The sequence below is a fragment of the Zingiber officinale genome, chromosome 4B (assembly GCF_018446385.1).
Source record: "Zingiber officinale cultivar Zhangliang chromosome 4B, Zo_v1.1, whole genome shotgun sequence".
Lineage (NCBI taxonomy): Eukaryota > Viridiplantae > Streptophyta > Magnoliopsida > Zingiberales > Zingiberaceae > Zingiber > Zingiber officinale.
This window is the reverse complement of record NC_055993.1, coordinates 70,271,017-70,286,640: the sequence shown is the minus strand read 5'-3', so window position 1 is coordinate 70,286,640 and position 15,624 is coordinate 70,271,017. Positions and strand designations below refer to the sequence as shown.

At 41.4% G+C, this 15,624-nt stretch overlaps 1 protein-coding gene across 1 annotated transcript; it reads right to left on the bottom strand.

The window, feature by feature from the left end:
* Window positions 1–11,741: 11,741 nt before the first annotated feature.
* Window positions 11,742–13,567, bottom strand: LOC121975133 (AAA-ATPase At2g46620-like). Its single transcript, XM_042526556.1, has one exon. It carries the CDS (start codon window positions 13,423–13,425, stop codon window positions 11,932–11,934), a length of 1,494 nt encoding a protein of 497 aa, XP_042382490.1. The 5' UTR covers window positions 13,426–13,567; the 3' UTR covers window positions 11,742–11,931.
* Window positions 13,568–15,624: the final 2,057 nt, after the last annotated feature.

Below are 15,624 nucleotides of genomic sequence, written 5' to 3'. Positions count from 1 at the left end.
CAATACAAGAAGAAGAAAGGGTAGTAAAGAAATACAAGCTTACAATGAGTGCACAAACCCTAACCCTAGTTTCTTCTTCTTGCTTTGATCCGCCTCTTGACTTGGAAGAGCCTCCAAGAACCTTCAAGAACTGGCGATCTCGAGCTTGAGAAGAGCTGTGGAGGAGCTGGTGAAGATCTGAAATGAATCTGTGAAGAGATGCCGAAGATAACGCTCGCCTGTGGCTCAAATACGACGCAATGGTCGGATCCCAATCGATTCGATTATTCCCAATCGATCGGGGAGGCTTTGGATCGATCCACGGATCGATCCAGAGCGCCTCTGTGCTATGGAAAAATGCCTGGATCAATCCACGGATCGATCCAACGCTTATCGCGCGAAGCAGCAGCGTCCCAGTCGATCCACTGATCGATTGGGACCTCTGGATCGATCCAGAGGCTTTCTGTTCGCTGGGAAAGGTCTGGATCGATCCACTGATCGATCCAACACTTGGTTTTTGCCCAAAACCAAGTCCCAAACCTCCCAAACCAACATCCTGTCAACCTTAACCTGTTGGTACGTCATGCCTAGCATCTAGTCACTCCCTTGACCTGCTAGAACTCCCTCACCAAGTGTCCGGTCAATCCCTTTGACCCACTTGGGCTTTTATTTCATGCCAAGTATCCGGTCACTCTCTTGACCTACTTGGACTTTCACCTAGCTTCACTCACTAGGGTTTTCAATCTGCCTAGCTTCACTCACTAGGTCTTTCACCTGGCTTCACTCACCAGGATTTTCCTTTTGCCTGGCTTCACTCACCAGGACTTCCATACTGCATAGCTTTACTCACTAAGACTTTCACCTGGCTTCACTCACCAGGATTTCCATCTGCCTATATCACTCACTAGGACTTTCACCTGGCTTCACTCACCAGGGTTTTCAATCTGCCTATCTTCACTCACTAGGACTTTCACTCTGCCTAGCTTCACTCACTAGGTCTTTCACCTGGCTTCACTCACCAGGGTTTCCTTCCAGTCAAGTATACCTACTTGACTCTTCTTCAATCACACTGATCAGTCCCTGATCAGAATCTCCCTATATGAACAACTACACCTGCATTGTCCATGTGTCTACATGTATTATCAAACATCGAAACTATGACCAAGACTCAAGCTTGGTCAAACCAATCAACCTTGACCTAAGGGATATTGCACCAATAATCTCCCCCTTTTTGATGTTTGACAATACCTTTAAGTTTGGACCATTCTGAGTTAAGCTAATCCCATAGCCTTAACTCCATTCATGCCAAAGTATGAATGTTGGTTCCCTTCATTCTCCCCCTATGACCTCCCCCATAGGTAATGAAGGCCTAACTAAAACCACACATTCTCCCCCTATTGGCACACATCAACCCATCTTTGAGCACACATCAACCCGTGCCTCAATTTTGGGCACATTTCAACAAATGCCCCATTGTTGAAAAACTCTCCCCCTGAAGAGTTGCTCATCGTTGTTCACAACTTCACTCGTTGTGATCAACACGATAATGAAGGACCCATTCCCTTCATTTTCAAATAATGCCCGCTCTGGATCATTAACATGGTCTAATGACCCAAATGAAGGTCACAAACCCTTCATTTATCCTTAACCCTACATTCTTCCTCAATGTAGGCAAATGCTCATCCTTGAGCATTATCCACTTAACGGAAGGTTAACCACCTTCCAAGGTTCATGAAAAATAATTTTCATGTCTTTAAAGAGTCCCTCCCCCTAAAGACATGGTGGTAACTTCTGTCATTGCACCAACAATGACTTGGAATCCCTAATCCTTTAGGAAACCCAAATTTAGAAGCTTTGAGGTTCAAATATTCAAAATTTGAAACAAACCTCACCCTAGACTTCAATATAGTCTTCCTTAACCAATCCATCCTTGTTTTCAACACGAAAACACCCTTATTATGTATACAAATGTATTTTGAGGGGTTGGAAAGGTTACCTAGACTAACATAGGTTCAAAATGCTGAAAATAAGCTTTCCCAGCCAAAATCAGCATCTTCAATCGATTGGAGTTGGGTTCCAATCGATTGAACCCTGCTGAATCGATCCACTGATCGATTCAGTCTCCTTGGATCGATCGGCTGATCGATCCAGCGAGCTTCTGCTCGCGAGAAATGCCTTCTCAATCGATCGGCTGATCGATTGAGGCACTCCAATCGATCCACTGATCGATTGAGGCACTCCAATCGATCCACTGATCGATTGGAGGTCTGAAATTGCTGAAATTCAATTTCAGCCAATTTCAGAAACCCCTATAAAATTCTACAAAATTCCAAAAATCGTAAAAATTTGTGTAGACATTATTTAGGGTATAATTTATCATGGAAAAATAGTTTTCTATGAAAATACATCATATTTTCAAAGATTTACACAAACTTGAGAACTTGCAAAAACTTTAGTGTTTTCTTCAAGTTTGTGTCTAACTATTCAATGGTTATTACTATCAAAAGATAGCCTTCACCAAGGTTTTCCAAAATTATTTTAAAACATTTTCAAAACCTATATCCCACCATGTTCCTTGGGCTTAATGCACATGACTTGTACATTAGCTTTCCCAATGATGGGAAAACACATAACTATGTGTTTTGATGAACCTAAAACTCAAAAGAATGCACTAAATCAACATCTTGAGTTTTGTTCATCTTCCTAACATCTCACTTGTACCTAATGTGCACTAAAACACATACAAGTCACCTTATAGTCCTTGTGAGATGTGAGATTATGGTTTTGCCCTATTCTAGGGATCATGCATATATATCTAGGCATTTTAGAGATATTAGACATCCACCTAGGATGTCACTTGTTAATAAGTATTGTTAAATGCCATTTGTCCCTAATTACAAGGAATTAAGCTTAATGCATGAATATGTTATGGCATACATCAAAAGGAAATAATTTTTCAAACGAAAATATCCTATAACTACATGATGTATGAATGTCATGACATGGTATTTTTGGATTTTTTATAATAAAACATGAATGCAAAAATAGACATGATGTCATGACATATGATGGGCAAACAATCATGGCAAGGTTTAGCATAAATAAAATATACCTAGATTGCCTATCTAAGTATCCTTAACCACTTAGCTATCTCCACTTGTTTTTTAACTTAAAACGTTAAACCTAGATTGCCCTAAATGCCAAAACCTAAATTGTCATTCCTATTTCTCTTGATTTTTTTATACCACTTAAAAATTAAGCATATCCTCAAATGTTGACATATTCCATTTTTCCTCAAGAGTAACCACATAAATCAAGGCCCGGAGTGCCTTAAATTCTTAAGAGAATACCAAAATCTCAACTTGGTATTTCTCTAGATTTTCCCAATTTATGCCATTAAAGATAAAATCAATTTTTCCACCATTAGGCATATTTTACTCTTTCAAAGAGTAAATAATAATTCCATTTTATTTTCAAAGGTTAACAAAAACCTTGAAAATGCTCCTTGAGTGTCAATTTCCTCAAAGTTGGATTAACTACCCTTCTAATCGGAGTTGACACTCTCTAACTCATTTATGGGGTAGAGAAGATGCTCCTAGGAACCCAACACCTATTGGTGCTCCTTGGATGCTTTAGGTACTCACTAGGGATAACTTCCCTAAATACCTTCCTAGTGACCTTGTTGGGCTTCTTAGAAGCCTTGGTCACATTTTCTAGGTCAACTCTAGAGATAGCCTCCCTTGTGACCTTGTTAGTGACTTTCTTAGACTTCTTCGAAGTCTTAGTCACTTTGGTTGCAAAGATACTTCTAGGGATATCTTCCCTTGTATCCTTGACTTGACCTCTAGACTTAGGGTTTGTTCCATAACTATATGGAATCCTATGATAACTAGGCACATCATTTTTTGCTTTGGTTTTGTATCCCAAACCTCTATGACCATTTAATGGCTTTTGTACCCCTAAACCTAGGTTATGCTCATTTTGCCCTAATAGGATATTTTCCAATCTTTTTAGGGTCTTTTCTAATTTATCAAGTCTTGACCTCAAGACTTGATTTTCCCTCACTAAGTCCTTAGTATTTGATTTTTCATTTGATCCATGAGCATTTTTATTCTTGGGCTTGTATCTATTATCCTTAGTGTTCTTGCCCAAATATCTATTTACCTTCCTAACCTTAGGTTGGGTAGTCTTGGCATGTAGGGCCACATGCTTTTCCTTAATGCCCTCATGCTTTCTATTCTTATGGTAAATTGCATTAAAATGATAAAAATTAGAACCATCATGATTTTTACCATAACGTAAAGGGGTAGGCTCAATAAATGTTACCTTCTTCTCTACCTTGGAGGCTCCCCCTTGACTAGTGCCTCCTTGAGCCTTGACCATCTTCTTCCCCTTGGGGCATTGACTTCGGTAATGCCCTTTTTGTTGACACAAGAAGCACACAATGTGCTCCTTGCTCTTCTTTGTCCTGGGGGTGGTCTCCTTGGGCTTCTCCTTGCCATTTTGTGTCACTTGACCTTTCTTCTTGGCCAAGTTGGGACACTTGCTCTTGTAGTGCCCACTTTCCCTACACTCAAAACATATTATATGATTTTTATTTCTAATTGAAACATTTATACCTTCTTGTGTAGGGATGACACTTGCTCCTCCATTTGATATTTCTTGAATTTTGGAGGTGGCACCATCTTCTTCTTCTTCACTTGACCCGGATGTGGAGGCCTCTTCTTGCTCCGGGTTCATTGATCTACACTCCCCCTCAATCCTAGAGGTGGAGGGTTCATCATCTTGTACATGGAACAAGGAGTATGCTCCCTCCTTGTTCTCTTCATTGCACTCCCTTGAAGATGAAGCTTCTTCTTGGACTTCTTCTTCGAAGGTTGAGCATCTCTCAACCTTGGAGTCCTCCTCTTGGTCTTGCTCCAAAGAGTCACCCTCTCTGTATTCTTCTTGCTCTTGTACAGTGGAGGGGATCTCTTCATGAAGCTTGGCCAATTTACTCCATAATTCCTTTGCATCTTCAAATTCTCTAATTTTGCAAAGGATGGTGCTTGGCAATAAATTGACCAAAAGCTTGGTCACTTTGTCATTGGCCTCACACCTTTGGACTTGCTCTTGGCTCCACTTGCTCCTCTTGAGAACTTTGCCCTTTGAGTTTGTTGCAGTCTTGAAGCCTTCCATAAGAGCAAACCATTGCTCTATCTCCATCATAAGAAAATTTTCGATTCTTGATTTCCAAGAATCGAAGCTCGTGGAAGTGTATGGTGGAGCCACCCTCGTGTCGAATCCGAGCCCATCTTGGAATTCCATTGTAGAAGTTGAGCTTTTGAATTTCTTTGACTTTGACAATTTTGCTTCAAATTCTTCACCCTCTAGCTCTTCTTGTTATGCTTGACCCTTCCGGCGATGATTCCGGTGAAGAGCGGCCTCGCTCTAATACCACTTGTTAGGACCAAAAGTAGCTAGAGGGGGGGTGAATAGCTCGTCGCGTGCCCGGTGTTCGGCATTGCTTGTTTCTTCGAAGATGTGCAGCGGAAAATACAGAAACAAATCCAAACACGCTAACACTTGGATTTTACTTGGTATCCACCTCCAAGGGATGTGACTAATCCAAGGATCCACACAACGCACGCACCCTCCATTAATGAAACTCTCCTTTATGGTAACTACCAAGGGCGGAGAAGCCCTACAAGACTCAATACAAGAAGAAGAAAGGGTAGTAAAGAAATACAAGCTTACAAGCTTACAATGAGTGCACAAACCCTAACCCTAGTTTCTTCTTCTTGCTTTGATCCTCCTCTTGACTTGGAAGAGCCTCCAAGAACCTTTAAGAACTGGCGATCTCGAGCTTGAGAAGAGCTGTGGAGGAGCTGGTGAAGATCTGAAATGAATCTATGAAGAGATGTCGAAGACAACGCTCGCCTGCGGCTCAAATACGACGCAACGGTCGGATCCCAATCGATTCGATTATTCCCAATCGATCGAGGAGGCTTTGGATCGATCCACGGATCGATCCAGAGTGCCTCTGTGCTCTGGAAAAATGCTTGGACCAATCCACGGATCGATCCAGCGCTTATCGCGCGAAGCAGCAGCGTCCCAATCGATCCACTGATCGATTGGGACCTCTGGATCGATCCACTGATCGATCCAGAGGCTTTCTGTTCGCTGGGAAAGGTTTGGATTGATCCACTGATCGATCCAGAGCCTGGATCAATCCACTGATCGATCCAGCACTTGGTTTTTGCCCAAAACCAAGTCCCAAACCTCCCAAACCAACATCCGGTCAACCTTAACCTGTTGGTACGTCATGCTTAGCATCTAGTCACTCCCTTGACCTGCTAGAACTCCCTCACCAAGTGTCCGGTCAATCCCTTTGACCCACTTGGGCTTTTCTTTCATGCCAAGTATCCGGTCACTCTCTTGACCTACTTGGACTTTCACCTAGCTTCACTCACTAGGGTTTTCAATCTGCCTAGCTTCACTCACTAGGTCTTTCACCTGGCTTCACTCACCATGATTTTCCTTCTGCCTGGCTTCACTCACCAGGACTTCCATACTGCCTAGCTTCACTCACTAAGACTTTCACCTGGCTTCACTCACCAGGATTTCCATCTGCCTAGCTTCACTCACTAGGACTTTCACCTGGCTTCACTCACCAGGGTTTTCAATCTGCCTAGCTTCACTCACTAGGACTTTCACTCTGCCTAGCTTCACTCACTAGGTCTTTCACCTGGCTTCACTCACCAGGGTTTCCTTCCAGTCAAGTATACCTACTTGACTCTTCTTCAATCACACTGATCAGTCCCTGATCAGAATCTCCCCATATGAACAACTGCACCTGCATTGTCCATGTGTCTACATGTATTATCAAACATCGAAACTATGACCAAGACTCAAGCTTGGTCAAACCAGTCAACCTTGACCTAAGGGATATTGCACCAACACTGGAGACTGTCAAAATAACTTTATATTTATCTTATTTTATTGTACTAACTTTGTTTTACAGGTATACTTTGTTTGTAGACTAGCATGCCTTGCATGATGGAAATTGCACAAGAAAAGCCTCGGATAAACAGTCCCGAGACGCTCTCCATGGAGTTTAGAGACGCCTCAGGTGACTTGATCGACAACCCCGTAATAAGGCGGGAGGGCACCCTCCATGAAGCTTGGAGCCACCCTAGATGCTTGATAAACCCTAATTTTGTCATAAAATGGGTATCAAAAGAATTAATGACCGAATTCATTCTACACTAATGTAGCATAGAGATAACTCGGGTCGTCTCCCAACAAATGTAAACGGTAAAATGATAGTCTTAGGATCAATTATTGTTGGCTTGGGGTTTTCTGGATAAATTGGGGATTTCAGAATTGACTTTTGAACAAAGAGAAGAAGTAAGGACCTAAAATTATGCTACAATTGTAAATTCAACTCATGGAAATTAACAAACAAAGAAGCTAACTAATCTAAACTATTGCATTGAAAGAAATGACAAACAAGAATAACCTAATGCAACAATTAAGCAAATCTAAATTGTGTAGACATCAAGAATCAAGAATAGTGGGATTAATCAAAGGTTCCAAAATAATAGCAAGGAAATTTGAATCAACTATGCCATGATAAACTACAACAAAATGACAATTCAAACAAAGATGAGGAAGCTAGCATCCAAAAGATTCTCACTAATCAAACTAGGAAACCCTAGCTTGGATCTGATGTGTGTCGAAGAAAGAACTCGGTGATGAAAGTAACAGAGGAGATAAACTCGGTTGGAAATGGATCAGCAGAGTTTCAATCAGAGATAGTTGCGGAGCTTCAAGAAAGGAAGATCACCGACCGGAAGACAAAGGAATCAGCTGAAACCATCAGATTCTCCACCTTCTCTGCTTCTTCTTTCTCGCACGAATTTGCGGCAGCAATTACAGTTAGATCTGGAATAGAAGGATGAAGTGGCATCGCCGGTTGCTGATGGATGGATTTCAGCCAGAGGAAGGGATGCCCTTGACCTCACAAGCTCGCCAGCGATGGATGGAATCAAGATCACCGAAGCAGATCGTGCTCCTCTGTTCTTGACGTGAAGCTACTGTAGCAAAATTGACGAACCCCCTGTAGCTTCTCAAATCCCATTTAAATCAGATCTGAAATCTGAGTTAACGGTTGAGATTGCTTCAGATTGATCCAATGGTGGAAGTTACTCCAAATCCGATCCAAATCTTCAGATCTTGATCACTAGTTGTGATATACTTCCCCTTGGCTTGGATGGACCAGATTCTTCACGGATGTCTTAGATCTACTCCGATCTTGGATGAACGGCTGAGATTGTTCCAGAGCTTGATCTCCTTATTTAGGCTCAGATTTGAACTTAATCTGAGTTGATCAAACCTACAAAGATCATATTCGAATATTAGCATCAAATACCGTAAATATAAGATAATTTGCAATTAAGTCCACAAATGAATGTAATTCATGAAATATGATATAAATGTGGAATTAACACATGAGAAGATCAAATGACATGCTTATATGAATCAAAATATCAATACAAAATGATGGTTATCAAATTCCCCCACACTTATTCTTACACGTCTCGAGCAAGCAAACAAAACAAAGAAATCATCTCCCTAAAATTTAGGGGTGAGCATTCGGTTAATTCGGTTAATTTGATATTAAATTTGTATCAATTCTTTTTATTGTTATTTTAAACAAATTTAGTTAATTTGGTGTTAACTGAAATAACTAATTCGGTTAATTCAATTTTAGTAAAACTTTGATTTGATTCAGTTAGCCAACACTAAATCGATTTTCGGTTAATTCGATTAATTTATGGACCGAATTAACCGAATGCTCACCCCTACTAACATTTCTCTAGCAATACCTAGAAGATGGTAAAAGGAATTTAATTAAAATCATCTAAAAGATCACAAACATTCATGAATACAATTCAAACAATAATCAGTAGGTATGGTAGTTTCAATCCAAATGAAGAATAAAGCAAGTTGCAATCTCACAAGATATGTACCTATTCTAGCCCTCACACTCAAATATGTATAAATGGAGCTTAATGCAACTCACAACACTTCACTACCATAAGCTTGCTCATTTTCTAATTCTCCACCACCATAGAACATAACATACATGAATCAAAAGGATTTATCAACACTAATCGAAATAGAATAAAAAAGAACAATAAAAGTGAGTGAAATAGGCAAAAGAAAAGAAATTAATGAAGAATTGAAGAGATGAGAGTATTGGAGGAATATACTTGATGAGTTGACCATTTTATTGTGAAAAGAGATGAATATCATTTGTCATTACCAACTCAAAAGATCAAGCTAAACTCCCATTCCATTTGATAGCCAACATAAAATCTTGATACATTGTCTCCCCATTTGATACTCTTTTGCCACTATTTTTCTTTTCTTCTTCACTGTTTTTTTTAACTGTTTTTACACTTCAATTCCAGCATTTTAAAGCTCAAATAATCTCACATCACCTTATATATAGGAATATTAGCCTGTGGCATGCATCCGTGCGGTTTGGTGAGGTGTGCGTCAAAATCCGTGCTAAATTGATCAGTGGATCGATTCAACACGCCTGCCATGTCTTCTCGTGCCCGTCGTGCCCTCCCACCGTCAGCAGCCTCCGGCCGCTTGCCCCGAACCATACTATAACTAGAAGGGAAGGTGAACCCAGAGGGTTCCGACCACGGTTGGAGTTGGATTATAGCCAGAATCGTCCACGATCATGAGACGGACGTGGGAAGATGAGGACATCGGATCGATCCAGTGGGGAGCTAGATCGATCCATTCCTCGCGGGATCGATCCCGCCCCCTGAATCGATCCACCACACGCAAGAAGACAGGCAGGCAGGGCTGAATTGATCCACTGATTGATTCAGTCACATTGGATCGATTCACCGTACCGTTCTACTCGGATGTGTTCCGTAGAGTAATATTATATATATATTATTGAGTATAAGTTATGTTTTAAATTTATAGATAAATCGGATTACTCTGAACATCTTGATTATAAAATAAATAAATAAATTTTATTTAGTTTTATGAATTTAAAAAGATATAAATACCCCTAATAAGTCAAAAAAAAAATTATAGAACTTGCAATCCAATCTATATAAATTATAGATGTGACTGATGGCATTAGGTTGAAAACAGTCGTTTGAAATTGGAAAAATTAGCTGCCGAAAGCAATGCAACTATTGGAATGGAGCTGGTATTTGGGTTTTAGGATTTTGAAGGACAGAAATAATAGAAAGGATCCTTTAATAGGATTTTCTAGGACGCAACTTTGGGAAATGATAGACTTTTAAGTGGAAGACCAATCTATCAAGATTGTAAACAATATAGTTGAACTTAAAAAGTTTATTATTCTATTTACACTTCCTTTTATTCGATGAAAATAAAAGTCGTAAAGGTTCTAAAGAAAGTCCATCTTTTGTGAATGATGTTAACTTTCTTCATGCAGCTGCAAAGAAAGCCTGAACCTTTCGGCTAGTTGTTGCATTAAATCAGCTACAGAAGAGCTGGAGCATCTTGTCTAATCCTTCAACCAAATGATTTAAATAAATATTTACATATATCGTACTTTCTCCAAATTGATTGTGGCCAGATCAAAGTCTTCGAAATCTTCGTCCTCCTCCTTCTTCATCTTATTCATCATCATCATCAGTTCGCTCCCGTTTCACTTAATTGCTTGGCCGTTGTGAAGTTAATGTGGCCCTTGATTTTCATGCTCTTTAATTGACCTAGAGGATCCTCCCTTTACATATAACAGTGAAGATATATGATCGTTATCTATTTTATAAATAAAGATGATCCATCTCAATCAATACATACAAAGAAAGTATGACCTCAAATCTCCTATGCTTTTAAACACACTCTCTCAATTTTTTTTATTTTCTTTTTTTTTTTAATTGTAATTTTTTTAATATTATTTAAAAAAATATAATTATTTTTTTCAAGTAAGATTATTATTAAAAATAATAATAATAATAATTTAAATATTTTAAAATATATTTATTTAATATGATATAATTTTAATATGAATGAGTAGACGATCGAACTAATAAATAATGAGTGTTAATATTAAAAGGTATAATAATAAAAGAAATATATTGTTATAATAAGTACGTGATAATGAACTTCATACTTTTAATGAGATGACAAGTGTTATAATGACGATACATTATAGATGCTCTAATGTTTTTCTTCTTATTATTTCTTAGATCATGATGTCATGGTAAAACATTTAGATTGTCACTCATACATTTATGAATATTTATAAAAAAAATTCTCTAAATAAAAAACGTAATTAAAAAATACTGAGATTAATTGAGAATTTTTCCTCTGGGCTGGACCGAGGATTATCATTTTTTTAATACTTTCTTCTTTGCTAAAACTATTTAAAAAATTAAAAATTTCCAAAGGAAAATGACAAAATCTCTTCGTGGTGAAAAGTGACGGAATCAAGAAAGCTTCGTAATCAGTTCCAAATGTTGTTGGACTCTGTGAGTTTGGTGAAGTAAACAAACAAGACAGAGATGCAGCCCAGCCGAGAGAGGTGGAAAGAAAATGTCCTGAGCGCCGCTGCAGCTCCTCATGAGATCCATACGGTGCTTCGGTTTCTTTGTTTTCCGCAAGCCTTTGGGCGATGGACTGGAGCTTGTTCGTGTTCAAGTTTACTCGACAGAAAAAAAATCGAATAAAATAATCAAAATGTCATAGCGACTCAATCAACAGAAAGCCAATGCAATTTGTTTTGTCTTCCAAGCATAAACTTTTCAAGTGATTTACAGTATGTATTCACAAGTATTCAATGGTTGCTTCGCTTACAAGTCCCCAATACCAATTTTGTATTCATCCATACAAATCAAAAAGCAAAAGAAAAAGAGGGAAAAAAAAGATTGAATTTTGCATGAAAAAGAAAAAAAATTGGAAGTTTTAGTTCTTCAACGAGGAATGCTCCTTGTCTACTTGGCTTGGCGTGGTGCCGGTGACGGCGCCTTCCTTCTTGCTGCCGTTCCTCATCTTGATCAGCCCGTAGAGCTTCTTGAACTCCTTCCCGAGCCCCATGGCGCCTCCGTTGGCGGAGTCGCTGCCTGAGTCGTCCGCCCGCCTCCACGTGCCGTCGTCGCTCAACCTCAGGCTGCAGGCAGTGCCGAAACGCACGGCGGCGGTAGAGGGTGCGTGATGTTGGAGCGCGTTGATGACCGATTTAATTGCTCGACTGGGCGAGGCGCGATTGGTGATCATGATCTCGCCGACCTCGGCGGGGCTGATCCTGGCGCCGCTCTGGAACACCTCCTCCACTTGCGGGTACAGCTTGTGGTCCTTGAGGCCGAGGTAGCTGCTCGCCAACGTCTTGAAGGCCGTGAAGTTGCAGAGAGGGAAGTGGATGTGGACGTCGAGGCGCCCCGGCCGCAGCACCGCCGGTTCCACCCCTTCCATCCCTCCCGCCTCAGAGTTCATGGTGAACACCATCACTCGCTCCTCGCCGCAGCAGGAGAAGACGCCGTCCATGAAGTTTAGAATCCGGGTGAGCCGCGACTCGCCCTCCTCGCCCACGCCGTTCCCCTTGAGGTGGAGGTCGAGGTCCTCCACCAGGATCACCGATCGGGGGGTCGTGCTCAGGAGTAGCGCCTTCAGGTCGGCGCCATCGGCGTAGACGCGGGAAAGGTCGACGTCGTAGATGTCGTAGCAGAGGAGCTTGGCCATGGCGGCGACGAAGGTGGACTTGCCGGTGCCGGGGGGACCGTAAAGGAGGTAGCTTCGGCGCCAAACCCGGCCGAGGCGGTGGTAGTAAGCACGACCCTTGAGGAAGGACTCCAAGTCAGCGCGGACACGCGACTTGAGGTCCGCGTCCATGGCCACCGTCTCGATGGTCGCCGGGTGGGTGAAGGCCGTGGATCGCCACCGCGGGCCTTCGCCGAACAAGGTATACAGGCGAACACCCCTCCGGCGCAGTTCAAGGTCGTCGGCGACGGACTCGACGTGCTGGAGGTATGGGCGCAGTACGCGGGTGCGGTCCTGGCGGCGGAGCCGCAGGACGAGGCGCGAAGCGCCGTCGCCGGAGACGTTCGTCCAGAACACGCGGGCGCCGAGGAAAGAGTCAACAGCGGAGTGGCCGGACCCGAGCATCAGGAAGAAGTCGTTGGGCTTGCGGCCGGAGGAGAAGAGCATGGCGGAGTCGGAGTCTTCGAGAGAGGGGAGGGCGGCGAGGTAGGCAGCGGCCCGGCAGTAGAGCGGGTTGCCCTCTTCCCCGATTTCGGTGCGCTGCGGGATTTCGAAGCTCTGATAGGCTTGGGTGTGGTCCTCCACCCAGCGCAACCACCGGCGCGACCAGAAGATCAGCGACTTGATGGAGAGAAGAAGGCGCACGAAGAGGAGTCCTCCCACCACCGCCGCAAGCAGCGATATGGGAATATTGACCTCCATATCTCCCTCCGCCGCCGCCTCCTCAACCCACTGGACAAGAACGAATTCAGGAGCAGGGAAATCTACGGAAAGAAGAGGAGAACAACACGCAATATGATGAGAAAAAAGAGAAAGATTTGTGTATAAAAACAGAGAAGAGAAGTTTTTAATGGAAAAGTCGGGATTGATTTGTTTTTTTTTTAATTCAAAGAAAAGAACGAATCCACTGTGACAGATGGAGTTTCCAGTTCATGCCTGGATGGAGCCGCAACTCAGTGGGGATCGAATCGAGCTGTGCAGGAAAGGAAACTAATAAATAATATATGGGTAATTATACATGTATTTTCTATTGGTAAATAAATTTTTAGATGTAATCCTCATTTATAAAAATCTTTATTTTTACTCCCCAGTTAAATATCTTTATCTAATTACCCATGATATTTTTAGGTAAAAAAGTCTAAAAATCAGTATAAATTCTCTTAAATTGAGTATATTAACTTAGAATCTAGTATATTTTCTATCAAATTGAGTACGATTCATTTTTCATCTCAAAATATACTTGATTTTAGTTTAATGTGCTGAATTTAATAGAAATTATACTCATTTTTAGACTATTTATACCGAAAAATATGAGGATTAATTTCGATAGAAAATATACTCGATCCTAATATAGAGTGTTGAATTCTAGTGTAAAGTACTGAATTTAAAAGGAATTATACTTGTTTTTAGACTTTTTATACCTAAAAAATAAGAGGGACAATTTTAATAGAAAATATACTCGATTTTAATATAAAAGTGCTGACTTTAAGAAAAATTATACTCGTTTTTGGATTTTTTATATTTAATTTTGGATTTTTTGTACCTAAAAAATCTGAGGGGCAATTTAGGTAACAATATTTGCATGAGGGAGTTGAAATAAGTAATACTTTGCATGCAGGGAGTGGAAACAAAGTTTTTTGGACATGGGGATTGCATGCAAAGTTAACATTGTGATTGGAGATTTTTCTCTAATTTATCGATAATATATGAAAATAATAATTTCGGTTTGGAATACGAGTTAGATGAAAATCAGATGAATTATTGTTAGTATTAACGGAGAGACGATTAGGACACTTTTATCATATGTACCTCAGAGAATGGATCTCCACGTGGCGCTGATGGACGACGGTAACTAAGCCGGTAGTACTTGATCTCTACGTGCACTCAGACAAGCACCCGGAACGTTAGAGGCTAGAAACCAGGGAAAAAGTCTCCGGAGCAGGTCCTCCGACGCTCAAGTCAGGTACTTTTTCCCCAGAAGAACAGTGTACAAAGGAAAAAAGAAAAGTAGAAGACAAGTACGAATGTGCGAGAGAGCGTACCTACTTAAGAGAGAGGACCTCATTTTTTATATGACAGTGTGTACCTCTAGAGCCTGACCGATATCAGGGAATGTCGGGTGTCAAGACCTGTCTGGTGATAGAGGACGGATGTCAGCCTCTCATGGACTGGAAGAAGGTTGCATTCGCAGATGACCGCAGGCCATTGGAACATTCCCTGACATACATCAGTTATTCTCTGACAAGCGGTTACGAGTCTCTGACCTTGTTGTCGCGTGACACCTTTTGTCCCGCCTGAGTATGACTAGGGCAGCTCGAGATGATCTGTCAGGTATAATACCTGGCCTAAGTCTTGATGAACAGGAAGAGCTATGGCGAGATCGCTCAAGAGCTGACAAAGAGTTGGCCTACTGAGAGAACCAGGCTTAGATATAACCGAGATGTGAAAACCCGACCAGTCGGAGCATGTCAGGCATCACCCCGATTGTACATCCTGATTCAGATCTAGAATTCTGATCTGTAAGCACTCGACGAGGCATCATGTGACTGATGACACTAGGCGGTCCAACCTCTTCTTTCCCTAACTACTGACTGCCACGTCCTCTTGACTGTTGACTGTCATGCCCCCTTGACTTCTGACTGTCACGTCTCCTTGACTTCTGACTATCACATCCCCTTGACTTCTGACTGCCACGTCTCCGTGACTTCTGACGGTCTGGCCTTATCAGACCCTACCATTATGCACCATATCACAAATCTCTCTTCCAAGTCTAGTCGAAGGAGGCTCAGGTCCAACTGACTAGACCCAGATCCTGGTTTCATTTATTTCTCCATTTGACCTTAAATGTCACTCCTTATTTCAGATCCTCGGTCGTATAACCTGCTTAATTACTCAATCAAC

Excerpts from the sequence above, each read along its gene's own strand:
- LOC121975133 (XM_042526556.1), bottom strand. The coding sequence starts at position 13,425 with ATGGAGGTCAATATTCCCATATCGCTGCTTGCGGCGGTGGTGGGAGGA.